This window comes from Cebus imitator, unplaced genomic scaffold (genome assembly GCF_001604975.1).
Source record: "Cebus imitator isolate Cc_AM_T3 unplaced genomic scaffold, Cebus_imitator-1.0 Scaffold76, whole genome shotgun sequence".
In the NCBI taxonomy this organism is placed as follows: Eukaryota; Metazoa; Chordata; class Mammalia; order Primates; family Cebidae; genus Cebus; species Cebus imitator.
In genome coordinates, this window is record NW_016107391.1 from 9,953,905 (window position 1) to 9,979,829 (window position 25,925).

General features: G+C 47.3%; 1 protein-coding gene across 3 annotated transcripts in view; it reads right to left on the bottom strand.

Moving 5' to 3' along the window:
• SLC22A4 (solute carrier family 22 member 4) overlaps positions 1 to 25,547 on the bottom strand; it is a 51,109-nt gene extending 25,562 nt beyond the window's left edge. For 2 of the 3 annotated variants that reach the window (XM_017532459.2, XM_017532458.1), the window contains exons 1-3: positions 24,709 to 25,547; positions 7,394 to 7,497; positions 5,538 to 5,692 (exon numbers count right to left, since the gene is read on the bottom strand). In XM_017532459.2, coding sequence (XP_017387948.1) covers positions 5,538 to 5,692; positions 7,394 to 7,497; positions 24,709 to 25,101 — 652 coding nt within the window. In that variant the 5' untranslated portion in view covers positions 25,102 to 25,547. The remainder of the gene's footprint in view (positions 1 to 5,537; positions 5,693 to 7,393; positions 7,498 to 24,708) is intronic. The other variant, XM_017532460.1, reaches the window with a different exon arrangement.
• Positions 25,548 to 25,925: the final 378 nt, after the last annotated feature.

Sequence of the window (25,925 nt, forward strand, 5' to 3'; positions counted from 1 at the left end):
GAGACAGTTGCACTCTGTCACCCAGGCCGGAATGCAGTGGTGTAATCTCAGTTCACTGCAACCTCTGCCTCCTGGGTTCAAGTGATTTTTCTGCCTCAGCCTCCCAAGTAGCTGGGACTATAGGCACTAGCCACCACGCCTGGCTAATTTTATATTTTTAGTAGAGACTGGGTTTTGCCATGTTGGCCAGGCTGGTCTTGAACTTTTGAACTCAGGTGATCTGCACTCCTTATCCCTCTTTCAGAAGTGGATTTGCATTTTCCCTTCCTGGGCTTGTCGCTGGAGGCCAGCCAGCCCCTCTGAGGAACGCTGGGAAAGGAGCCTGATTACGCAGATCTTTTATGGCCTGCAGATGTCACGAGCTTTCCATGTAGCAGTGAGACAGATGACAGTAGTGACTCCTGCTGTGCTGACTGGGGATCCCTGTCCTGGCCTCCTCTGCTCCATCGGCCTCCTCTGCCTGCTTTGCTTCTAGTGCAAAGCCTGGTTGGTCTTGGTCTGGCTGGGCCTCTGAGTGTCTTCTGGGAGTGAAATTTTGACATCTAAGTCAAAGGGACACACCTAACTAGGATGAGGGCCAGGATAGCCCTAGGAGTATTGCCTACCATCTGTCACACCCACCTGAATCTGAGCATTCTCTCCAAGAGGGAGTGACTCAGAGAGGGCCAGGCTCCCTTCCAAGTAGAGCAGTACCTGCCTCTGGAACCGCTGGGCCCATTTCACACAGAGGCAGGACATGAACCTTCATAAATGACCAACAGAGGCCCTCAGCAGACCCCAGCTCAAGAAATGAGACTGTAGTGCAGCTGCCAGGATATGAGGTGAGACCCAAGAACCCTGGGCTAGGAGTGTCCTCCACCTGGCACGAGGAGAGCCTGGATTCCTTGGTGCTAACTTGCAGCTAGAGTGACTGTGATAATAATAATATCTCCTTCCTGGAGATATTACTATGAAGGCTGAGATCACATATGTAAAGTGACTAGAAGGGTATCTGGCATGTGGCAGGTGTTCAGCAATAGTTATTCTTATCCTGGTCAAGCAGTTGAAATGTGCTACATTCAAGGGAATGATGGAAAGCACAATGCCTTTGATCCAAAAGGGCCCAGTGAAAGACAGCAGAACCCCTCTGCTTCCCAAAAAATGCTCAGGACTTAATAGATGTCCTCCTGCTCAGGCTTCCCTGCTCTCTGCACCGATCACTCTAGTCAAAAGTAACCTTTCCTATCTTTGTGTATACCCAGCAATGATATGTGCCCTACTCCCATGACCCATGTCCCCATGTCCACAGTGACAACTATGTTGGCTGCCTCTCCACAACCAGGCAGTGAGCTTCTTGTGACTAGACAGGAGTGAGTTCTTCCTTCTCATGGTGCAATGCAAATAAGGCATGCTAGAAAATTTCTGCATCATGTTTATGTATTTATTTATGTATTTATATGCCAGCTCATCTCTTCGAGATTTTGAGGCAACTTCAAATTTAAACACAAGAAAATAATGGTAACATTAAAGTAAGATATAAAGAAAACTAAAAGTTGTGCCTTGGTGAAAAGAACAAAACTATGCAGCTGACTACTTTGAAAATAGTTTGGCAGTTCCTCAAAAGGTTAAATATAGAATCACCATAGGACCCAGCATTTCCACTCCTAGATATATACCCAAGATAATTAAAAATATATTTCCACAAAAAACGTATTCTCCAATGTTCATAGCATTATTCATAACAGCCTCAAAGTAGAAACTTCCAGACGGTTAATGACTGATGAATGGATGGCCAAAATGTGTTGTCTTCATCCAGTGGAATACTAATTCATGCTATAACATGGATCAACCTTCAAAACGAGTGAAGTCAGTCCCAAAGGCCACATATTATATGATTCTATTCATATCAAATGTACAGAATAGGGAAATCCATTAAAGGCAGAAAGTAAACTAGTGATTGCCAGGGGCAAAGGGAAGAGGGAAATGACTACTAATGAGTATAGAGTTTCTTTTTGGGGTGATGAGGCATTAGATAGTGTTGATGGGTGTACAACTTTGTGAATTTACTAAAAAACACTGAACTGTACACTTTAAAAGTGTGAATATCATGGTATGCAAATCTGTCATGGACTGAATGTTTGTGTCCCTCCAGTATTCATACATTGTAGCCCTTGACCTGATAGGATATAGGATTAGTGTCCTTATAAGAAGAGATACCAGAGAGTGAGCTCTCTATGGCTTGCTTTCTCTTTCTTGCATTTCCTTTCTCTGAGCACTTGTACAGAGGAAAGACCATGTGAGCACTTAGGGAGAAGGCAACCCAAGGGGAGAACCCTCACTAGACACCAACCCTGCTGGTACTTTGATCTTGGACTTCCATCCTCCAGAACTGTGGAAAATAAATTTTGGTCATTTAAACCACCCAGTCTACAGGATTTTGTTATGGCATCCCAAACAGGCTAAGAAAAATTTATATTTCAACTTTTCAATTTAAAAACAGTAAAAAAACAAATACGTGGCTGGTAAAAGCTGCATCATTGATGTAGTTAAATTCCAAACTTGCCTGAGCTTCCTAGTAGCCAGAGTTGTAAAGGAAGATCCATCATTTATACACCTATCAAAAGGAGAAACCTCTAGATGTCAGAGGAAGCAAGGCTTTAAATGGTTCAGCATGCCCAAAGAAATGTCACATGGGAGGCTGATGTAGAAGTATTAAAAAATACTGAATTAATGAATCAGTCAAGAGAGGAGGCAGGTAACTTTTTGTGTTTAAGCAGCTAGTTATGGGGGATAAGGGAGGATACTGATGGCATTCTACCCAGAAGGCTGTTGACAGGTGGAGGGCATTATTTCTGGGCAACAGTAGGAGATTGTGAGGGGAGCTGAAGTGTGGGTAGGGTTGGTGTCCTTGGTCCCGAGTGGTCATTTCCTCTTAAACCAGTGTCATTCTGGCAACACCATCACTTCCAGGCATGTCTGTTTTATGCTGAATTGGGTAGCACTGTTCTTTCTTTCCCTTTTCTAGTCTGCTGTGACTCTGGCAGGCTTGATCATTTTTAAAAAGCAGCACAAAACAAGGACTCATTTCTGCACCGCTTTGACAGTGGGAGTAATTTGGCTTCCCAAATTAATGTGAAATTATCACTGCAGAGCTTTGCCAACCCTTCCTTAGGGCCAGAGGGCAGAAGCGAAGGCACCTACAGAACTCCTCAGTCCTGACCCCACTTTTTGGTTTATTGTAGTCAAATACAACCTGGAATTCAGCAATTTTATCCCAGAAACACCAGAGAGCGCTGCTGCACTGTAGGAAAGCCAGCAGCCACCCTGCCTTTCTACTGTGTCCGCCAATTCCAGGCACTGACTGGGGAGTCAGCCACTCCAGAGCAGACTAATTTTCAGGGACACTCTTAAACTTTCAGACCTGAGAACCCAACACAACGAGTCTCATACCAGGACACAAAAGCCAGTAATTTCCTGCAGAGCACAATGGTGTAAAACTACCACTGGAGAGGTTCCCAGAGCACCCTACAGAAGGCCCGGCCCCAGGCTGATAGCAAGCCCTAAGCAGCCCAGATCCTGGCTGATAGCAAGGCTGCTGCACCCAGGGTTTTACCTACTGACTGCTGACTTGACTGATCTTCCATGACCTTACTTTCTCCTTGGCCCTCTTCCCCTTCTCCACCCTGCATGTGAGACCACACGTTGCATGGGGAGCTGGGAGGAGAGTAGATGGCAGTGTCAGGGCCAGTAGGGCAGCCGTTTCCTGTAGGAAGCCTGGAGTATGGTCTCCTTGCCTCACCCACTTGCATAGGGGAGGCTTGGAGGCCCCAGAAGCACCTTGTGCCACTGAAAAGGCAGATCTCAATGCTGCCCATTCTGTAGAACTGGGGATGCCACCACCTGGTACAAGTCCCACCTTGTTCCCATTCCCACAGATGGAGCTTCTCTGGCTTCACCGTGACTCCCTGCCCTTCTGTTCCAGGTGGTCCTTCAGGTCTTCCTGGGATATGAGCCTGCTGGTCAGAGTCCTCTGTTTTGGGGAGGCCTGTTTGGTTTTTGGTATGCGTCTAGCCCTAGCAGAGCTACATGTTGGGGTTTTCAGGTTTAGGGAGGATCATCACACAGAAGATGGATTCTGGGGACTTCAAACATGCAGACAGTAGGCTTTGCCCTGTGATCTTGGAGCCCCTGGGGACTAGGAGATTGCAATTTCTGTCCTAAGATCCTCCAACCTCCAGTTTCCAACATCACTGGCCTGAAGCTCCCTATGCCTCTATACAAATGAACTTCAAGAAAATCTTGCCCCACTCCTTCCCCCTGCAGGAAGGGGAGCAGCTTCCTCCCGCTGGGGCCTGCTGAAGAGTATGCTATCTGCTGGGACCGTGTGGCTCCAGCATGTTCTTCCCTCCTTCTCTCCTCCCTCTTCCTCTCTGCAGACACTGAGGCTGAGCCCATGGCACGGGGCTCTTCACAAATAGAGGAGTGGAGGTGGAATAATTCCATCCTGGCAGCCTGATGGAGGGTGTACACACCTTCAACTAAGAGAGCACAACATCTCCAAAGCCAATTAGTCCTCCAGACTCTTAAAAAGCAATCAGAGTCACCTAACCAGATTCAGACTTTTGAGGCAAGAAGAATTGTTAGAATTCTATTAAAGGGGCATTATTAATAATGACACTGTGACAATAGAGACAAACTGGGATGGTATTGAGCAAGCTAGAATATATTGTCACCCTAGAGATGATGGGAATTTGTGTTTCCTGTCCCAGAGATACCCCTCACCTCTGCTTCTCTCATTTGCCCATTTGCTGTGCTCAGAAAACACACTGGGGGCTCTCACTCCTATGGATGACCCTGATCAACTTGTCCAGAGTCCACCTCACTCCTTCCCTGGAAAAGGGCCCTGCTGAGGGCCCCAGGGACCTCCTTGTGACCTTGTAGCTGATGAGTTTTCCTTGTGTGGCCTGACAGGAGATGGGGCTGCTATCAGTGCAGGGAGGCTCGTCCTGTGCTTAGCTGATAGGCTGTGGGGCGGGCTCTGACTCAGGGTGAGACCAGATGGGCCTAGTGATGACAGGCTGGCACTGAACTACCCCTGTCTGGCATGAGCCTCCACACCTGTGTACTGGCCAGAGTGACTACCGTAAGTTCCTTCACAGGCCACCAGGAAGAAGTCTCAAGCCTACAAAGCTCAGATCAGACATCCTCAGGCTGCCCTTCCCCTAAAATGTCCTCCTCTGTACCTCTCTCAAGCCCTATGCTCCTGAGAATGTGTCTTGGCTATTGTGTGGCTGGTTCTTAATGGCTCCAGCTCTTCTCCTCCACCATATTTCAAGGCTCAGCACAGAGGTGGCTCCTTGTGAGTGCCTGCCCTCACAAGTTCCTGTGATCACGTCTCTATGAGTGGCTTGCTCCAAGAGCTACAGCTACAGCTCCAACCCAACACACATATATATTCAAGAGCTTTGGAAGCACAGCCCAATAGCCCAATATTTCCTGTTTCTGGGCCTTTCAGAGGGTTGGAGGGAGGAACCCCATGTCCCAGAAGCCATTCCTACCTAGTATGAAAGCCACCACATAGTTGGAGATCTGGCCCATGCCCACGATGACAAATAACACAGTGAACATCTCCCAGCTGATGGAGAAAATCTGCAGGAAGCTGAAGCCAGTCTGTACAGCCATGGTTGTGAAGAGAACATTCTTCCTGCCAAACCTAGAAAATGCAGTATAATACAAAACATGAGAGGTGTAGGTTGCCAAGGTATGTTGCAAGCCCTGAGTCAGGCATCAGTGCAGACTTAGTGTTTTTTCAGGGCCTTGGCAGACTTTTTCCCCTGTCACATCTTCTCATCTTCCTCCTTGGTGAGGTCTCAGGCATCTGTCTGCTCAGGAGATAGCTTTGAGATTCTCAGCTTCCTGTGGAGTCACTATGCCTCAAAAGCATGGAACTGAGTATGCAAGGACCATGTGGAAATATGCTGTTTAGAAGGAGTCAGAGATGGATGCTGCCAGCACATTTCTGGAAAGTGAGTACAGCACAGATTGCAGATATTTCTTGAATCAGCAACATAAAACTTCTGTAAATTCAGAAGTAAGAGTCACTCGGCAAGTGGTTTTCAATCTTGGCTGCACTTGGAATCACCTGGAGAGCTTGAAAAAATACTGATGCCGGCCGGGCGCAGTGGCTCACCCCTATAATCCCAGCACTTTGGGAGGCCAAGGCAGGTGGATCACGAAGTCAAGAGATTGAGACCATCCTGGTCAACATGGTGAAACCCCATCTCTACTAAAAATACAAAAATTAGCTGGGCATGGTGGTGCACACCTGTAGTTCCAGCTATTCGGGAGTCTGAGGCAGGAGAATTGCTTGAACCCAGGAGGCAGAGGTTGCAGTGAGCTGAGATCGCATCATTGCACTCCAGCCTGGGTAACAAGAGCAAAACTCCGTCTCAAAAAAAAAAAAAAAAAAAAAAAAAAAAAAAAAAAAACTCCGTCAAAAAAAAAAAAAAAAAAAAAAAAAATACTGATGCCAGCACCCCACCTCCCAAGATTTTGGGATACAGTTTCGGTATTAGAATTTTGGAAAGTTTCCCAAACAAGTAGTGTGCAACCAAAATTGCAAACCACTGCTCTGTGGGAAGATGTAGCTTTCAGCAATGTCTAATGGTGACACTGCAGCTGGTTTGTTACCTTCACATTCTGGTAGTGACCAGTGGGTAGACTGGAGCACAGGTATGAGCAGCACAGCATCTCCTGCCCCATTCTCCAAACTCAGGTCTCTGGCTGTTGGCTTGGGCTGGGAAGCTTTCCCTAGCACTGTCATTTAGCATTCCCACCTTCCTGCACTAGTCACCACAACACATCCAGGGGCCTGTGGAACACTGTCTGCCGGTGCTGTGATGCTGCCTCCTCAGGCCTGTAAGCTCTATGAGGCCCAAAGCCAGCATCAGCTCCGTGGCCCCAGTGCCCAACCAGCGCCCAACGCACAGCAGCAGTGCATGCGAAGGCTCACTGTCTGGTTGCTGGCTGTCCTAGCAGACAGATCCTGTGTCATCCACCCCCACCTCTGACATGGTGGTGGAGCAGGGAGGGCAATGGTGATGGCAGAATCATGTTTTGTCAAGGAATCTGTGGTATGAGGACCCCACTGACCAGTGGGGTCAGTGGCCGCTCCCCACAATCCGCCAAAGCCCTGGGAGTATGAGGCCGGGAGAATGGAACAAAAGTGTGTCCAGACGAAGGGGACTGAGAACAGGGCGATTAAGAGACGTTAGGGCTCCTCCTTTCACGGACTCAGTGGCCTGAGGGTCCTCCCTTTCTCTGGGTAGAAATACCCTGAATTCAGTCCAATCCCAAGATAGGCAGTGATTGACAAAGGGTGCCATCCCACCTTCCTCCCCTCCCACATCCTTACCTGTCTGACAGCTGCCCAGACACAAAGGAGCCAAGGAGCACGCCTACGAAGAACAGGGAGGTGGTGAGAGGCACCTTCCAGTCGTCCTCACACACCAGATTCCACTGCCAAGGAAGACAGCATGCAGCGTTAGCCCAGCCCGAGCAGACCTCAACCCCAGCCCAGATCTGAGGGAATATTAGCACAGCTGCTGGGCAGACCCTCCTCCCCTGTGCCAGGCTATTGCCTTTGTGCAAAGGGCATAGGCCTTGCAGCTCTGGGTTTGACTGGCTTATGCCGGGACTGTGGCGAGTAACCTGGGGCATGTCACTTCCCTCCCTGAAACTCAGTATCCTCTTTGGAAAGGAAGGGTGATGCTCCTACTCTGCTCGCATTACGTAGCAGGAAGCCAGCTGAGGCCATGGCTGTGACTGGTGACCCCTCAGCTATGAAGCAGTCCGAAGTAAAAGTAGCACTGCATCTTTAGAAGGCAGCCTAGTGTGGAGGGAAGGTGTTTAAAAAGCCCAAAGGGCAGAGCAGAGGGCATGGCCACTTGGTCCAGGGGTAAAATGTCTTTTCCCTTGTTGAAAAGTGCAAGTGGTTCCAGGAGCTCTGTGACTTTATTTTCTGAGAAGACCCCTCTGAAAAATCATGTGGTCCCTGTTCCACTCACGCCTAGGCCAAGCCTGGGGCCTGATTCAGGGCCCCGCTGGTCTAGGGCCTACTTAACTTAGTCCTCTCCAGGGCTCCCTATCTCCCCTTCCTACACCCCTACACCCTCCTTCCCATCCAGTCTTTCCAGAAGTGTGGTTCCTCCCATTCCCTAGGGCCTGTGGGATGCTGTTGCCCTAACAAGTCCCTGCCAGTGTGTCTACAAAATGAGAGTTTCAGCCAGAGTTTCAGTTTGACATAAGTCAATTCAGCAAAATTTCAAGGGAGGTTGCAAAGATTTAAAAGTGTGTTTAGTGACCTTTCATTTATTAACAAAAAAATAAATAAATAGATGCCAATGAGCACTTTGGGCCTGGGTTTTGGGGGACTGCTGTCTATGGCAAGATGATCCAGTCTGGAGGAAAGACCCCTGCCTCCCACCCACCCCTGGCTCCATCTGGGGTGGGGCTCCTTTTACAGAGTTTGCCAAATAATTCATTCTTAATACTCACAACTCCCTTGAAAGTGTGGTGGATTTAAGCACAAACTCACATATTTATATCACACTTCATTCTGCAGCAGGCAGAGATGTTTATTAAGACACATACAAGAGAAAAATGTAAAACAAAAAGCTAAGGAAATTGGGGCAAATGGAAAATAAAGGGGAGGGAGTTTGCAAAAACTAAGCCTGGGGTAAGACTGACCCTAGACTGTCCTGTCCTGGGCCTGTCTGCTTTGCCAGACACAGCTCCAAAACTGGCTCTGCGTATCCCAGCTCTCAGAAGGGTTACTACCCGAAGTAGTCTGCTCATTCGCAGAAGCACCCACTCGTTCTGAATACTGAGGTCTGAAAGAAGTCTCTCCTATGTACTTCTTCCACAAAAGAGCCACTCTGTGATGCTGAGGATAATGTCCTCAAGATTACCCCTGTCCTAGAGACAATAGCAAGATTCATGAGGCCGCCTCTCACAGTGCTCACAATGCTGGCTAGGGGCAACGCCCAACACAGCTCTGCAGAAGAAAAACAACTTGGGCCAGAAATTCAGTGCTCTGCCGCTCAGGCACAATCCAAGGAAAAATCTGAGGCTGTATCCAGAGTTGTGTTGCCTCACATGGGGCTCCTGAGTGGGCTTCAGGAGAAAGGGGAATGAACCCTCTAAAACTGTATGGCCAGATTAATGTGTTCTGCCAGTCCATAGACCAGAAACAGTAAACAGGATGTGTACCTGCATTCATGGACATCTACCTCCAAAAATAACTGTCCAAAGCTTCAGATAAAAGCTTGGGATCTGCTTCTGACTTAGAGAGATGAGCAATTGAGGCCCCAAGGCCTGATGATGTGGTGTGACTCATTTTGCAGAAGATTAAACAGACTGTGAGAATGGGATTTGTCTGAAGTCACAGCAAGTAAATAAGCATGATAGATAGCTACTGGAGCCTCAGAACCCGAACTTGTACCAGCATCCTGCTTTAGACCTGTGCTCCTAACACAGGACAAAAGGAGCTTATTAGATATGATGCCCTGCCTTTCTTCAAAGAATGTGATACCAGGAGACAGTTACCCAGGACTAGGAGTAGAAGGCCTCCATCGCAGCCTTTAGCCTTGGACAGAGCCAGGAAAAACTCAAGATTGGTAGACACGTTAACATGCCAACCATCATTATTCCATCTGCAGTTGAGCAGAAAAGCTCTTTCAAATCTAATGTGCTCTTTGTAGTTTTTCAAATATTTTTCTGTCGGGACTTTGCCTTAGGGGAGGATAGATAGGATTTAGTGATAGAAAGGAAAGGAAGGCTGTTAGATGTGGAGCCAGGCATTGCATGAGCAAAGGATAAGACTGGGGACTGGCTACTTAATTTGCAGGTCCAGGGCAAACTGAAAATGCATAACTCCTTGGTCAAAAGTTATTAAGAATTTCAAGACAGCAATGGCAAAATACTGAAACCAAGTGTGGGGCTCTGTGTGACTACACAGTTGCATGCCCATGAAGCTAGCCCTGGTAAGGAGTCAAGCCTGGTCTTGGGCGAATGAAGCAGAGGCAGGGTTTCTGAATGAGAGCACTGGGAAGGGGAGTGGGGTGAGGGCCAGCTCCCATTATTCTCCTTCCTGGAGGCTCTGTATCCATGGCTTTTGGTCCCATTTCCTCCCTGAAGAGGGGCCAAGAAGCCCTGTCAGAATGATGCAGCACAGGAGGAACCACACACACGCAGTGGCCATTTGTCCCAAGCCCATGTGGGCTGCTATCTGCCTTTGGAGACCCTGCTTACAACCAGCAGGGGAAGGCAGCTAGACTGCGTGGCTGCCCATGGTTGACTTTAGGACTGGGCTTTCCTGTGGGGAGTCATGATGCCCAAAGAGTCTTTTTGGGAAGTTGTGAGGGGCCTGGTGTTAGGACACAGGATTGGCAGACAAAGTTCCACCTGGAGTGAAGGGCTAGAGTCCAGTAAATCAGCTGCCAGTCCTAAAGGGGACCCTTCAGAAAGGGCTTTTCTTAGGAAACCAGGCCCTCCCTGCTCCCAGACCCTTCAGGTTTGAGGGATATGTCTTGGATCCCCACTAGCCAGGGCCACAAAACCTCCCTGTGGTTAACAGTGATATGGCGGGCCCAGTGGGAGACAGTGTTTTCCTTGATGGGACAGAATTGTCCCTGTGTGTCCCTGCACATGTTTGTACACACATGCACACACACACATAAATTCACATGACCAGCTCAGAGGCTAATGGTGGATGTCTTCATGAGGCGCGGGCTGGCATTGCTCTGGTGCTGTGCTTTCAAGTCAAACACTATTTCTGAAACATAGCTTACCCCCCTCTCCCTGCCCCTCTGATGGGGCCTCCCAGGGTTACTATGTCTGTCCCATCAGCAGGGTCTCAGACCAAGGTTCTCACAACAGAGCAGAGTGAGTTTCACATAGCTGGTCCATCTGGCCTTCAGTTCTAATTTAAGAAACAAAAATCCAGGTGATAAGGTAATAGGGAATGGGAGTTCACTTTTGGCATAGAAGGATGTGCCACCTCCCATGCCTCCATACAGTAACAGTAATGGGAATGACAATAACGTGTGGAGTGCTCACTGAGTGCCATGTATTATCTCAGGGGATCTCAGGGTTGCCATGTGAGATGGGTACTCTGTTTATCCTCGTTTTACAAATGAGGAAGTAAAGGCACAGAGCAATAAAGCAACCGGCCCAAGTTCTCCTAGTGAATTGGTCAAAAAAAATTGCTTAATCATTGATTCAACCGACATTGAGCACCTGCTCCAGGCCAGGCTCTGTGTGGGGCACAAGAAAGACATGGTCCCTGCCCTCACAAAGCTCAAGGTCAAGCATACTTTACAGGACAGATTGGATGTGCACATGTGCATGCATGAGCCCAGCAGCCCTGGGTGGGGCAGGCTCTGTTCTGGGCCACTTCACTCTTGCTCTCTGCCTAGAGAGGAAAGAGGCACCCCCTCCTCACCATCCTCCAGCAGAAGGACAGAGTTCTAAAACCTGAATAATCTGTATAATCATATTTTAGTTGATTAATATTTGCACAGTGCTCGGCACACAGAGGGTGCTTAACAAACTGTTGAATGAACATTGAACAATTAATTAGGAGTCACAGAAAATCAATCTGGAAAATGTGGTTCTGGGACTGAGGAGTATCACACATTGTACTTGGAAAATCACCCTCAGCCTTGAACTAACTCTCCAAGTGGCCAAAGTCTGGCAGTTTTAGTTTCTGCCAGAGTCATAAAGGACCATAAAGGTAAATGAACCCCGTCTAACCTGCACGGAACTGAGAACACTGGAAGGTATCCTGGGGTTCAGCAAAGAACACAGGTTTTCTCGGGGTCTGCCACTTTGGGTTGTGTGATGTTGGGCAGTCCATTCACCTCTATTAGCCTGCTTCTTCACCTTCAAAAAGATGACAGTAATACCTGCTCCTGGGTTTGTTGTGTACATTGGATGGAAAATGTCAGTGGAGCATCTGACACAGGCCTCATTAAATAGTAGTTTCCTTTCTACTAATCTCATGCTAGTAGAGCATTTTCTTTGTCCAAGGCAAAATCATGACTTGGAACTCATGGATGAATAAGCAAAGCAGGTTACACTAAAATCTGACTAATAGAAAGAAATTCTAAGAAATAAAAATTCTTCCAGTCCATTACTAAAAACTAGAAAAGCGTCTATGAAAGGGATTTTATAAATGGTCTTCAATCCCAGAGATGACTGTGAGTGAAAAATCAGCAACGCTCCTTTTAAGAATAAAAAATTGATTTCTATGGTATCTTCTCATAGTTATCCTTTCTTTATTGCCGGAAAAAGTAAGAAGTAGTAGTTAATAATGGACTGAAAAAGGTTAACTGGGGTTAACCACCCAAGTTCTATCTTTATCACTTGATTATGATGTAAAGCTGGGAATTCACTGACCATCTGAAAAAGCAAAACAAAGAAAAACAAAAACAAACCTGGCTAATTATTTTTTTTATAACAGCTTTATTGAAATATAATTTGTGCACCATAACATTTACTCTTTTAAGTATACAATTCAGTCATTTTTAGTATATTCACAGAGTTGTGCAACCATCAGCAATGATCTAATTTTAGAATTTTCATCACCCTTGAAAGAAAATCGATACCTGTTGGCAGTCACTCCTCATTCTCTTCTTCCTCCAGTCCCTGGAAACCACTAATCTACTTTCTGTCTCTATGAGTTTGCTTATTCTGGACATTTCATATAAATAGAATTATATATGTCTTTTGTTACTGACTTCTTTTACTTAGCTTGTTTTCTAAGTCCATCCATGTCATTGTGCAGTGTATCAGTACTTCATTCCTTTTTATGGTTTAATAATATTCTATGGTTTAGGTCTACCACATTTTCAATGATCCGTTCATCAAATGATAAGTATTTGGGTTGTTTCCACTTTTGGGCTACTATGAATAATGCTGCTGTGAACATTCATATACAACATTTTGTGTGTAAATGTTTTCATTTCTTTGGGGTATATACATAGGAGGGAAACTGTCATTGGGTCATATGACAAGCCTATACTTAACCTTTTGTAGAACTCCTAATCTGCTTTCAAAGTGGCTACACCATTTTATGATTTCAACAGCAATGAATGAGGGTTTCAATTTCTCCACATTCCTACCAGCACTTGTTATTGCATGACTTTAATTTTAGTCATCTTAGTGGGTGTAAAGAGATATCTCATTATGGTTTTAATTGTATTTCTCTAATAACTAATGTTGAACATCTTTTGCATTGAATCTATTGATCAATTTGGAGAGCATTGCCATTCTAACAATAAGTTTTTTGCTCCATGGAACAGAACATGGGATGCCTTTCCACTTTTTAAGAGCTTCTTGAATTTCTTTCAATGACATTTTATAGTTTTTTAAATATACATTGTGCAAATTCTTAAATTTATTCCTGAAGTCTCTCCTTTAATATTTCTTGTAAAACATCGCTGCTAGAAACAATTCTCTCAAGTTTTGTGTATTTTAGAATTTCTTTATCTCATTTTTGAAAAGACAGTTTTGCTGGATGCGTAATTCTTGGTTGACAGTTTCTTTTTCCTTCAGGACTTAGAATATGCCACTCCACTGCCTTCTGTCCTTTATTGTTTTTGATGAGAAGTCAAATGTTGATCTTATTGGAGTTCTCTTTTATGTGCCTAGTCATATATTTGCTGCTTTCAAATTCTGTCCTTTATTGTTTTTGATGAGAAGTCAAATGTTGATCTTCTTGGAGTTCTCTTTTATGTGCCTAGTCATATATTTGCTGCTTTCAAATTTTTCCCATTGTTTTCGTCTTTTTTTTTAAAGCAGTTTTGCCATGATATGTCAAGGTGTGGATCTCTTTATGATTATTCTATTTGGAGTTTGTTGAGCTTCTGAAATGTGTAGTTTAATGTTTTTCACCAAATTTGGTTAGTTTTCAGTCATTATTTCTTTGAGTATTTTTTTCTGCCCTTTTCTCTCTCTCTCTTCTCCTAGTATTTCCATTATGTATATATTGCTATGTTTAATGGTGTTCCCCATTTCTCTGAGGCTCTTTAATTTTTCTTCATTCCCTTTTTCCTCTCTGTTCTTTGGATTACATACTTTCCAATTCTCTATCTTCAAGTTTGCTAATTCTTCTGTCTGTTCAAATCTTCTATTAAGGACCTTGAGTTAATTTTTAATTTCAATTATTGTACATTTTTACTCCAGAATTTCTATTCAGTTCTTTTGTTTGTTTGTTTGTTTAAGAGACAAAGTCTCTTTCTGTTGCCCAGGCTGGGCTTGAACTCCTAGGCTCAAGCAATTCTCCTACCTCAGCCTCCTGAGTAACTGGGACTGTAGGCATATGCCATCATGCCTGGCTCAGCTTTTAAAAATATAAATGTAACTTTTCTCTCTTTATTGCTATTCTGTGTTTGATGCAATACTGTCGTTATACTTTTAAAAGCACGACTTCCTTTCATTCTTTGAACATATTTATAATGGCTGCCTTAAAGTTTTTTAAAATTTGACATGTGGGCCCACTCAGGCAGTTACTGTTGTCCACATTTTTCTCCCTGTGTATAGGTCATACTTTTCTGTTTCTCTGCATATCTTGTAATGTTTTGTTAAAAGCTGGACATTTTAGATAATATATTGTAGAAATAACTGACACATTCTTCTACCTCCATTTCCCTGATCACCTCCTCTTCTTCTTCTTCATTTTTTTTTCTGAGATGAAGTCTCACTCTGTCACTCAAGCTGGAGTACAATGGCACAATCTCGGCTCACTGCAACCTCCGCCTTCTGGGTTCAAGCAATTCTCCTGCCTTGGCCTCCTAAGTAGCTGGGATTATGGGCGCCTGCCACTATGCCCAGCTAATTTTTGTATTTTCAGTAGAGATGAGGTTTTGCCATGTTGGCCAGGCTGGTCTTTAACTCCTGATCTCAGGTGATCCACCCACCTCAGCCTCCCAAAGTGCTAGGATTACAGGCGTGAGGCATTGCCTCCTGTCCTGATCTTTCTGTTAAGCTGTCTGTCTCTGCTGGTATCACATTCAGCTGTTAGCCTCAATAATTGCTAGCCAATTGCCTTATTAATTTCAGTAATTCCCTGGGGGCATATATTGTCCCACAGTCTAATCCAATTGAAGTCAAGCCCCTTTGCAATGATAGTTTTTGAGGCACGTCTTTAAGGTTTGCTTTGACTCCAGAAGGGCTGCTCTTAGCTGTCTCTTTCTCTTTTGTTTCCTTTTTTTTTCCTGGTCAACTAGCTGCATTATGAGTTCACTTGTTGCCCTAATGGAGTTACCAGAATCCTCTTGGTTGCTTACCACCAAATTCTCTGTTGTTCTTGAGAGCAATCTTGGGCTGTCCTTTTATACTCTATTTCAAATAAATTTAGTTCCTGTGTGGATAGCTTTAGCACTCTCTTCTTTTGGATTATCTCTCCTCCACTGGGCAAAATCTCTGAGCTCCTGTTCTAGAGAGGTGGGCAGGAAAAGTGGCCTATTTATCTCAGAATGACACCCCTACTTTATGAGTAGGACACTGAGTGGAAGTGGGAGCTTTGTGTGGAAGCTCTGCCCTATGAATAAGCTGGCATAAGGGCAATCAAGGCTCTAATAGTCTCAACTTGTAACACCTGGAGTAGAGTCTCTACTATATGAATAGGGGCTGGTGGAGGATGGGATCCTATAATCTCCTGGTTGCACTCACGAGAATTGTAACTTCTGTGGTTTGGAGCTAAGAGAATACAGGGATGGGTGGGGGATGGGAATTTGTTGTTCCTCTTGGTGAGGTGCTTCCTCTCATTGGAAGCTGATGGGAGAGAGAACTCTTATTTTCTTGGTCACACCCACCTACAGCAGAACTTCCATTTTTCTTGTGCTGGGAGTATGGGGAAAGGGAGGGCTGAAGGGATTTTAACTGAAATATCATAGACTTCCACTGTTCTTGCCAAGATATAGTAGACTTTCTTGAATAAATGTATACTCTTAGGACAACTTCCAGGGACTCTAAATGTGTGTGTGTGTATGTATTTTCACCAGTTATGGTTGTTTCACTGGGGAGCTGGCCTGTGGCGCTGGTGCTTCTCACACTGCCATCTTCAAAGTCTGAGAATCTTTTCATGTGCTGATTGATTTGTATTTCTTTGGGAAAACATCTGTTCTCCAAAGTGGAAAAATGATTTTATCCACTTTTAAATCAGGCTTTCTATTGCTGAGTCGTAAGAGTTCTTTTTATATTCTAGATACAAATCCTTTATCAGATACATGATTTGCCAATATTTTCTCCCATTTTGTGGGTTATCTTTTTGGCTGTTTAATTCTTTTCTTTTTTTTTTGAGACGGAGTTTCGCTCTCGTTACCCAGGCTGGAGTGCAATGGCGTGATCTCGGCTCACCGCAACCTCCGCCTCCTGGGTTCAGGCAATTCTCCTGCCTCAGCCTCCTGAGTAGCTGAGATTACAGGCACGTGCCACCATGCCCAGCTGATTTTTTATATTTTTAGTAGAGACAGGGTTTCACCATGTTGACCAGGATGGTCTCGATCTCTTGACCTTGTGATCCACCTGCCTCGGCCTCCCAAAGTGCTGGGATTACAGGCGTGAGCCACCGCGCCCGGCCCCTTGTTTAATTCTTCTACTCATATTTTCATTTACAAATAACTAAGCCAGAAGGCTGCTAAACCTTAAAATGTTCTCAATATCTTTCTTTCTTTAGAGGTAAAGAAAAAGCTATCACAGATGGAAAACCCTCACTGATGGGTTCTGTAGTCACTGGAGGCTAAACCAAAGCAGAAGAAGCAGTGAGTGTGTGTGGGAAGATAGGGATGGGAGTGGAGGGGCTGTGGAAAGGAGAAGGGGCATTCAGAGATCTAGCTGTGCCCCTTGCATCCTGACAATGGATCTACCATAGCTCTACCAGCCTGTATTAGGGGACCATGAGCAAATGGCACCATGCCTGTGCCAGTCACCAAGCACTGAGGGGAAGCTTTGGAAGGGCCACCTGGGCCTGCCCTCCAGTCTTGCAAACGCTGAGCGGAAGCCACCAGCGTGGGGCTGTCTCTGCTTCTTGCTAGAGCATATGGGTCAATCCAGCCTTTCCCCAGAACCCCCATTCTTTCCACACCTTCTCTATTCCAAATGGGGATCTTGCCTTTCTTTTGGACTCCAGAAACATGTATAAAACCACAACACGGCTTTAGATAACAAGGCAGACCTGTATTAGACTTACACCTAAATTGAATGCAGCCTGTCATAAGGGAGAAATTACAGTCCTAGAGGCCCAAGGTACCTGCAGCTCCCCCCGACCAGTCCTGCCAAAGCCTTGTTTTTGTCAAAATGCCACCCTGGACTCTGTATGAGGGTTCTGCTGCCCACCAAGAGGGATGGGCAAAGTCTGTTTATCCAGAAACTTGGCAGGAGGTACAGGTGAAGCAACCTCTGAACAAAAGCATATTCTGAGATCCTGGTGGCTGTTGTCAGAGGAACACAGCAGAGAGGCAAACAGTTTGGGGTGAGGCAGCTGATAAACAAACAGGGAAGCACATTCAGGGCAGAGCAAGGGGAAGCCCCTGAGTCTCCTCTATCTGCTCTCTGGCAAGATTTGCTTTCTGAAGCGTTGACTGGAAATAGAAGTCTCGCAGGGCTGGCTGGAGCCAGAGGCTTCCATACCTTATCCCCTTTGGAATCTGCCAGAGGGCAGGTCCAAGTATGGACTTGGATGAACAACTTGGTTAATATTCAGGCTATCTTGACAGTCAAGCTACCAGACTCCACACCCATGAGCAATGTCCCCGGGCAGCCTGCAGGCCTGATAGAAAGAAACTCCACAAACCTGCCTATCACGGGAGGTTTTCCCCTTTGTCGGGGCCTACCCAGACCCCAGGGAGGTGCGTCTTTGAGAGCTACTGTGTGAAGTCCCACATAGCGGCAGCTGCCTGTGAGGGTTAGTCTGTTTCATTATTCCCTTGCTTGCTGCTCTCAATTCCTGCCAGAAGCTCCCTGTTAGCAAGGGAAGAGGCCCTCATCTTGCTCCACATACCTGGCTCACCTCTGGGCTATGGGTGGGGAATCAGTAAGTCCCGCTGCAGTTCATGCCCTGACCCCAGTTCCCAGGAAAGCACAAGGCTAGTGCCCCCAGAGGTCCAGGCCCTTTGCTGGAGACTCTGTCATGCTTAAGGGCATAGCTACCAGCAGCTCCACTCAGGGGCTCCTAGAGGATGCAGCCCCCCTGCAGAAGAGGACAGAAGACTCTACGGTGTGGCAGGAGCCCTGTCTCAAACCACTGGTAGCCTATCAAGAAGGCTGGTCCTTAGTACACAAGGTTCCCCAAGAACTCTGGAGCACAAGACCTGGCAGAAGTGGTATATAGTTTAAGGTGACTGCCTCAATTTTCCCAGCCCATGGATGGATGGGAAGGTCAAGACCCTAATGATGTTTCATGGGAGAAGAGGACATGTTTAAAGCAAAGGCTGGCTCATGCTTAGCCCCTGGCCAAGAGCCAGGATTGTCTCTGCTGCTCACTCTGTGGCCCTGCAGATGAACTTAGGCCCTCTCCAGAGCAGGGCATTTGTTGCCCTTCCTGATCCTTTAGCCTCAGGGCAGGAGGTTGTTGGGCTTCCTCACATACACAGGGCCTCTTCTCTCTAAGGTCTTGGCCCTGAGAGCTACAGATGAAGGGCCATGCCCATAGAGACTGAGATCTGACCCTTGAAGTAGGTCTCAGTGATGAGGACCCCATCATCAGACCCGCTGGGTTGCTTGGGGCCCTTCCTTCCCCAGTAGAAGCTTCAGTCCCAACCCAGGTCCCACCAGTCCCTGCTCGCTTTCCTGCTCAGCTGCTGCTCGATAGAAAACTTAGCAACAAGCTGTGGCTGGCACTTCTTCCGCAGGGGCAAACACAGACTCCTCTAGCCCTGACTCCAGAGATAGAGAAAGGCCTTTACCCTGGATAATTCTTTCTCCTTAGAGTGAAAAATAACTTGTCGGATTGAGCTGGAATAACTGGAGCAACAAAATAAAGACAGATAGCATTAGTTTATAACAGATGAAATAAAATAAGTGCATATGAACCTGTACTGTACTGATATAAGTTAATAATTACATACATTAATAAATAGATATGGAGGGGAAGCTCTTCTCAGAATTCCAATTAATATTGAAGGAATCAGGAAATGCAAAGTCATCACAAGGCAAACTGCAGCAATAGTTGTTTCAGTCAAGGTCTAGTGATGAATGCTGAAATCAGTGGATAGAAATTTGAGGAGACACAGGATTTTGCATAATCTCAAAGTACCTCCCTTAAGATATTTATTAACGACAGAGGAAAAAATAGTACTTTTACAGCAGAGAAATTCAGCAGACACCAGCTTGACAAGTGATCAAGGTTAACATCACCAGTAATAAGACACATCAGCATCATGTACCCACTGGCATGATGCCTGGAGTATGCATCACTTCTATCGTATTGTTACCAAAAAGCACATGACGCATCTAATGATGAGAAAAATCATACCAACCCAAATTGAGGAGCATTCGTCAAAATACTCGTAAAAATGTCAAGATCATGAAAGATAAGACTGAGGAACAGTGACTGATTGGAGACAGACACGACAACTAAATACAACATGGGATTTTGGGTGTGATTCTACAATAGAAAAAGTACATTAGCAGAAAAACGGGTGAAATTCAAACAAAAGTCTGTAGTTTGGTTATTACTATTGTAACCAACGTTAATTTCCTGGTTTGGATAAATGCATAATGGGTATTTAAATTGTTAACATCAGAGAAAACTGGTTGAAGGGTATATGTGAAATCTCTGTACTATTTTCAAACTTCTCTCTACATCAAAAGTTATTTCAAAATAAAGTTAAAAAATAATGGCTGGGCACGGTGGCTCATGCCTGTAATCCCAGCACTTTGGGAGGCCAAGGCGGGTGGATCACCTGAGATAAGGAGATCAAGATCAACCTGGCCACACACATACACACACACACACACACACATTAGTTGGGCATGGTGGCAGATGCCTGTAATCCCAGCTACTTGGGAGACAGCAGAGTGTGGCACCAGCAAATAGACTTCCTAGGTGGGTAGTAAGGAGTAGTAAGGACAGGATCTCAGCCCCCTCTTTGCCTTCTCCACTAGCTGGGCACAGTGGGCATGGTGGGAGCTGTCCTAAAGTCCAAGTTGTAGCCTGTAAAATAGGTGATAGGACTTGCTGGAGGCTGAGTCCCTCTCCCCACAGTGTTAGGAATGGGGAGAATTGCTTGAACCCGGCGGGGGAAGTTGCAGTGAGCCGAGACGGTGCCCACTGTACTCCACCCTGGGCAACAATGAAACTCCATCTCAAAAAAAAAAAAAATATTTTGACTCTTAGTAATTGCACAGGATGAATAACTTGGACTTCACAATAACCCCTGAAGAATGAAACTACCTTATACACATACATACACACAGACGAATGCACTTATGCAAACTCCAACTCAGACACCTTATTGCTATCTCCTGCATACTATGAAAGGCATTTCTACACCAGAGCATGCCATCCTTGGTTCTTGACTAACCCTGTCATCCTGTGAAGAGGTGTTGGGGGTGGGGGGTAGTTCAGGCAGTCTTGTCTGTCCCCTAGGATATGCTCACTGGGAGATCCTGGCATGGTGGTGTAAGGCAGAGACACAATATGAGGACGATTCCACTACCTGTGTTGTGCCAACTGGGATGCAGAAAACATGCTCAGGGGCCCTGGGCGTGGCCTTCTCCACTGACACTGGCCAAGTCAGCATGGGTTTGGACCTGTGTCCAGGTCTCTGAGACTTGGAACTAACACTGTGGGGAGAGGGACTCAGCCTCTAGCAAGTCCTGTCACCTATTTTACACACCACAACCTGGACTTTAGGACAGCTCCCACCATGCCCACTGTGCCCAGCCAGTGGAGAAGGCAAAGAGGGTGCTGAGGTCCTGTCCTTATCACTCCTCACCACCCACCTAGGAAGCCTATTTGCTGGTGCCACACTCTGCTGGCCACCATGGGATGGGGCCTAGGGCATTAACTCACTGAGTCCTTCCAACAACTCACATAAGGTGGTTTCTCTTATTATCCTCTTTGAAAACTAAGAGGAAGTACGCATAATATACAGTTTAATATGTTAGCCATTTTTAAGTGTACAGTTCAGTAGCATTCACACTGTTGTGCAATCTCCAACACTATTTTCATCTTACAAAACTGAAACTCTATACCCATGAAACAACAACTCCCTACGCCTTCCTTCTTCCAGTCCCTGGCAACCACCATTTGCTCTCTGTTTCTATGAGTGTGACTACTCTTTAAGTGAAATCAGAAAATAATTTGTCTTGTGACTGGCTTATTTCACTAAGCATAGTCTCCTCAAGGTTCATCCATGTGTAGCATGTGTCAGAATTTCCTTCCTTTTTAAAGCTGAATAATTAATTATCCATTGTACGCACATACCGCATTATGTTTATCCATTGTCTGTGGACTGACTTGGGTTGCTTTCACCTTTTGACTATTGTGAACAATGCTACCATGGAAATGGTGTACAAATATCTCTTTGAGACCCTGTTTCAGTGGTTTTGGATATATATACAGAATTGGTATTGCCGGATCATATGGTAATTCTATTTTTAGGCACCACCATACTATTTTCCATAGTGGCTGCGCCATTTTACACTCCCACTAGGAATGAACAAGGGTTCTAGTGTCTCTACATCCTCACTAACACTTGTTATTTTCTGTGTTAAAAAACAACACACTTTTTTTAAAGGCAGGGTCTCGCCCTGTCACCAGGCTGGAGTGCAGAGGTATGGTGATAGGTCACGGCAACCTCGAACTCCTAGCTCAGGTGATCCTCCTGCCAGAGCCTTCTGATAAGCTGGAACTATAGTCACATGCCTTCATGCCCGGCTAATTTTTATTTTTATTTATTGGAGAGATGGGGTCTTGCTATGTTGCCCAGGCCTGTCTTGAATCCTAGCCTCAAGCAATCCTCCTGCCTCTGCATCCTAAAGTGGATTTCTGGTGGTTTTTTTTTTTTTGGTAGTAGCTATTTTTAAGGGTACAAAGTGATACCTCATTATGGTTTTCATTTGCATTTCCCTAGTGATTAGTGATGTTGAGCCTCTTTTCATATGCTTGTATCCCCAGTTTATTGACAAGAAAACTGAGGCTTTCATCAGTGATGTAACCTGTCTGGAGTCAGCCAGCCAGATGATTGGCAGTGGAGTCAAAACTGGCCCTCTAGTGAGTCTGACTCCAGAACTCCGTGTGCCACCACTCCTCTGGGGAGAGCCATCCATTCATCCTGCATCCTGCTCACCCTGGTACTTGCTTCCTTCCCTCCTTCTCCCAACTTCCAGGGCCCAGTTGCTTTTTTTTTTCTTTTTTTTTCTTTTTTTGAGACAGTCTGGCCTCTGTCGCCCAGGCTGGAGTACAGTGGCATGATCTTAATTGACTGCAACCTCCACCTCCCTGGTTCAAGCAATTCTCCTGCCTCAGCCTCCTGAGTAGGTGGTACTACAGGGATGCGCCACCACTCCCAGCTAATTTTTGAATTCTTAGTAGAGACGGGGTTTCACCATGTTGGCCAGGCTGGTTTTGAACTCCTGACCTCAAGTAATCCACCCATCTTGGCCTCCCAAAGTGCTGGGATTACAAGCATGAGTGACTGCACCTGTCCTCTGGTTGCTTTTTATTTTACTCCCACCACTCAAAAAGGAAGCCAGGAAGGGAAAAGCTGCTGAAAAAAGTAAATCCTGGTGTATGCGTGTGAATATGTGATGATGTACATCCCTATAGGTCCCTGTGAACAGGGCACAACATAGGTAGCTATGGACTTGGAGGCCAGCAGCTACCCACCCCTCATACCCTACGGTAAACAAAACCAGTGAACAAAGGGAAAGCAGACAGGTCAGCCCAGCTGTCAGGGAAGGCTGCTGCTCATCGGTCCAGCTTCCGTATCAGGCACTGCTAACACTTCCAGAAATTAACATGGGATGAGCTGGCACCCAGTCTTAGCTGTTCCCAGGACATACTGTGGGCAGGGAGTGGGCAAGCACTAGAGCTCCTGCTAGGGAAGCAAAGCCAGAGAAGCATGGCCACCTTAGGGCCCAGAGTAGGTATGGTGCCAATGCTGGGGGATCCAGAGGCAGTCCACAGGCTAAGCCCACTTCCCACAGGTACCACAGATTACACAGCCACCACACCTGGCTGGCCACCATTCTCTTGCAGAGGAGACTTTCACAGCTTCCTCACTGGTCTTCTTGTTTGTCATAACAGCTAGAGTGAGCTCTTTCCAAAAGCACGAACCTGGCCTTAGAATGCTTACTATTTCCTCACTGTCCTCTGAATAAAGTCAACTCTGGCCCTGTGGGCATTTCTAGTTTCATCTGTCATATCTCTCATCCCTTGAGTTCCAGCCACTCTGATGTATGAGAATTCCATTCCCTAAATCTCCCATGTTCTTTCCTAGACAGGTCTTAGCTCATATTTTCAGACTCACCAAAAATTGTATCATCCCTTCTTGGAGTATTTTCTCCACTTACTGTCCCACAGAGAGGGTGATTTATTTATCCCAGGTTGCAAAGCAAGCAAGGCGGGATTTGAATTTGGGTTCCAGAACCCTACTCCTAACCAGAGTTACTGTTAGCCTTCTCAGTAACACAGTCAGTGTGCCCAATGGGCATCTGAAGGCAGGCTTCACACCCAGATATCCACACCCTGGTGCCCAGCACAAGGTCAGACACAATGTCTGATGACTGCTTTACTGTGCTGAGGGAAAGGGATAAGGGACTAGCAGGGGCCACGCAGGTTTTTCTTGGGAGCAGCACAAGGTAGAGGAGGGACTAGCAGCAGGGAAATCCTACCTGCCTGACCAAGAGCAGGCAATGGCTCCATGAGGATGCTCTCTTCAGAAGGAAGATGTGTCCTGACCCAGCAGCCCCTGGTCCTTATCAGATGTGAAGCAGGAAAAAAAGGGGAGAAGCCTGTGTGCATCTGATTCCTGGAACTTAGAAAACCTACCATTAACCACACAGGTTGCTGAGGGGCTGCAGCTCCTGCCTACCAACTGACCCTGTGCTCAGAGAGGTCCCTGAGTGCCAGGGCTTCCAGCCAGGGTTTCCCCTTCTCTGCTTCCTTGCACTCAAAGAGCATGAGGAGGCCATCTGCTGTCTTTTAGAGAAACTGGGACCTCAGGACAAGACCCCAAACCTCACCACAAGTATGTGGTACAGCAGTACACCTCCTGTTGCCTCCGGAAGTCTGTGGCCAGGGAACAGACAAGATTTGGTTCTGCCCTGTTCAGTAACAAGGTCCTTCATACCCCTCCTCCCTTGCCTGGCAGGAAGGTGACTCAGGCAGTGCGTCTGGGTAGCCTGGGGCTGCGCTTCCCCCAAGGCAGCATCTAGGCTCTTGGGGAACTTCATTTGTTGTGAAAATCGGAAACGAAAAGACAGTTGGTGACAAACTCCCTTCTCCATCACCTCCTTACTGGACAGAAAGGACCCAGGAGTGCACCTCGAGTGAGTCCTATTCTCTCTCGGGGTGCACACCCGCTGCTGGAAGTATGAACAGCAGGTTTGAAGGGAAGCGGAGCGCTGACCCTGGCAGTGCGCAGGGAGTCTCAAGGGGAGCTGACACAGAGGGAGGGTCAGGCACTCCCGGGTCCCCGGTCTCGGCCTGGCACCCACCTCGGTCACGACGGTGGACAAGTAGACGTCCTGGCTGAACTCCCAGCCATCCAGGCAGCTCTCCTGCTCCAGCTGCCCCAGGTCCACGTCGCGCCCCGGCTCCAGCCCGAGCGCGGAGAAGTTGGCGATGGTGTCGAGCCGGTAGCGGCGGCAGCTGTGGGGCACCTCGCGGCCGTCCCGCAGCCGCAGCGGGACACTGTGGTTGCGCCAGGCGCTGCTCAGGTTCGCTGCGTCCGGCACTCGGCAGCGGTGCTCCGGGGTCCCCGCCAGGAACACGACTGACATACCATTGAAGCCGTTGGGGATGATGCTGGCGCTGAGCAGGAAGAAGATGAGGCGCTGGAAGGGTCCCCAGTCGCCCAGGAAGGCGGTCACCTCGTCGTAGTCCCGCATGCTTCTCACTGCCGCTCCGAAACTTGCAACTACGCGTGATGAGAGCGTCCTCGCGACGCTGTCTCGTGGCCTGGGCACTCCCCAGGGATGTCAGAACGTTCCTGGGGGACAGGCAGGCTGTTGGAAATCGGGGCGAGCGGCCCGGGACCGGTTCTGGGAAACAGGTTGAGGGCTTTGGAGCGTTCCCGGGAGCTCCGCGCAGAGCTTGATGGCCCTGTACACTTGGGACCACACCCCCATCCCTGGCCCTGCGCGGGGAAAGGGAGGGCGGCCCAGTCCGCTGGGGCGGGGCACCCGACTGTCTCCGCCCTGTGTTCGGCGCGCCTGCAAGTCCCCAAGGACCCGGCGGGGGCTTCCAGGCCCGGCTCAGCCATTCCGCCCGCGTGCGGGGGAGGAAGCTTGCCTCCAGAAAGCTCGGTTGTCCCTAGCCATCCCTGAGCTCTGATTCCCAGACCTGGATACCACGTGGGAGGGCTGGCTAGAGGGAGTAGCGGAGGCTGGAGAGCAAGGTCTTGGAGACGTCGGTCCTCGGCCTGCTCGGGCCGCGTCGCCCCGGGCCCAGTCCCCGGCAGCTTTCCTTCTGCGGTCTCTTCCCGTCTGGAGTCTGAGCTTAGGCGGCCACGCGCAGAGTGCGGACGGGCGAGTCAGTGGAGTCGGTTCCTGGGAAATTTCTGCGGGCGGCGGAGCGACAGGAACCCGCCCTCTCCTGGGGCGCCCCGCGCAGGCGGCTGGCGTTCGCCGACAGGGAACTCATTGCCCACTAGGCTTAGGAGGGCTCAATTCGGTCAGTCCCCCGCGGCGTCCGGACAGCGTCCTCGGGACAG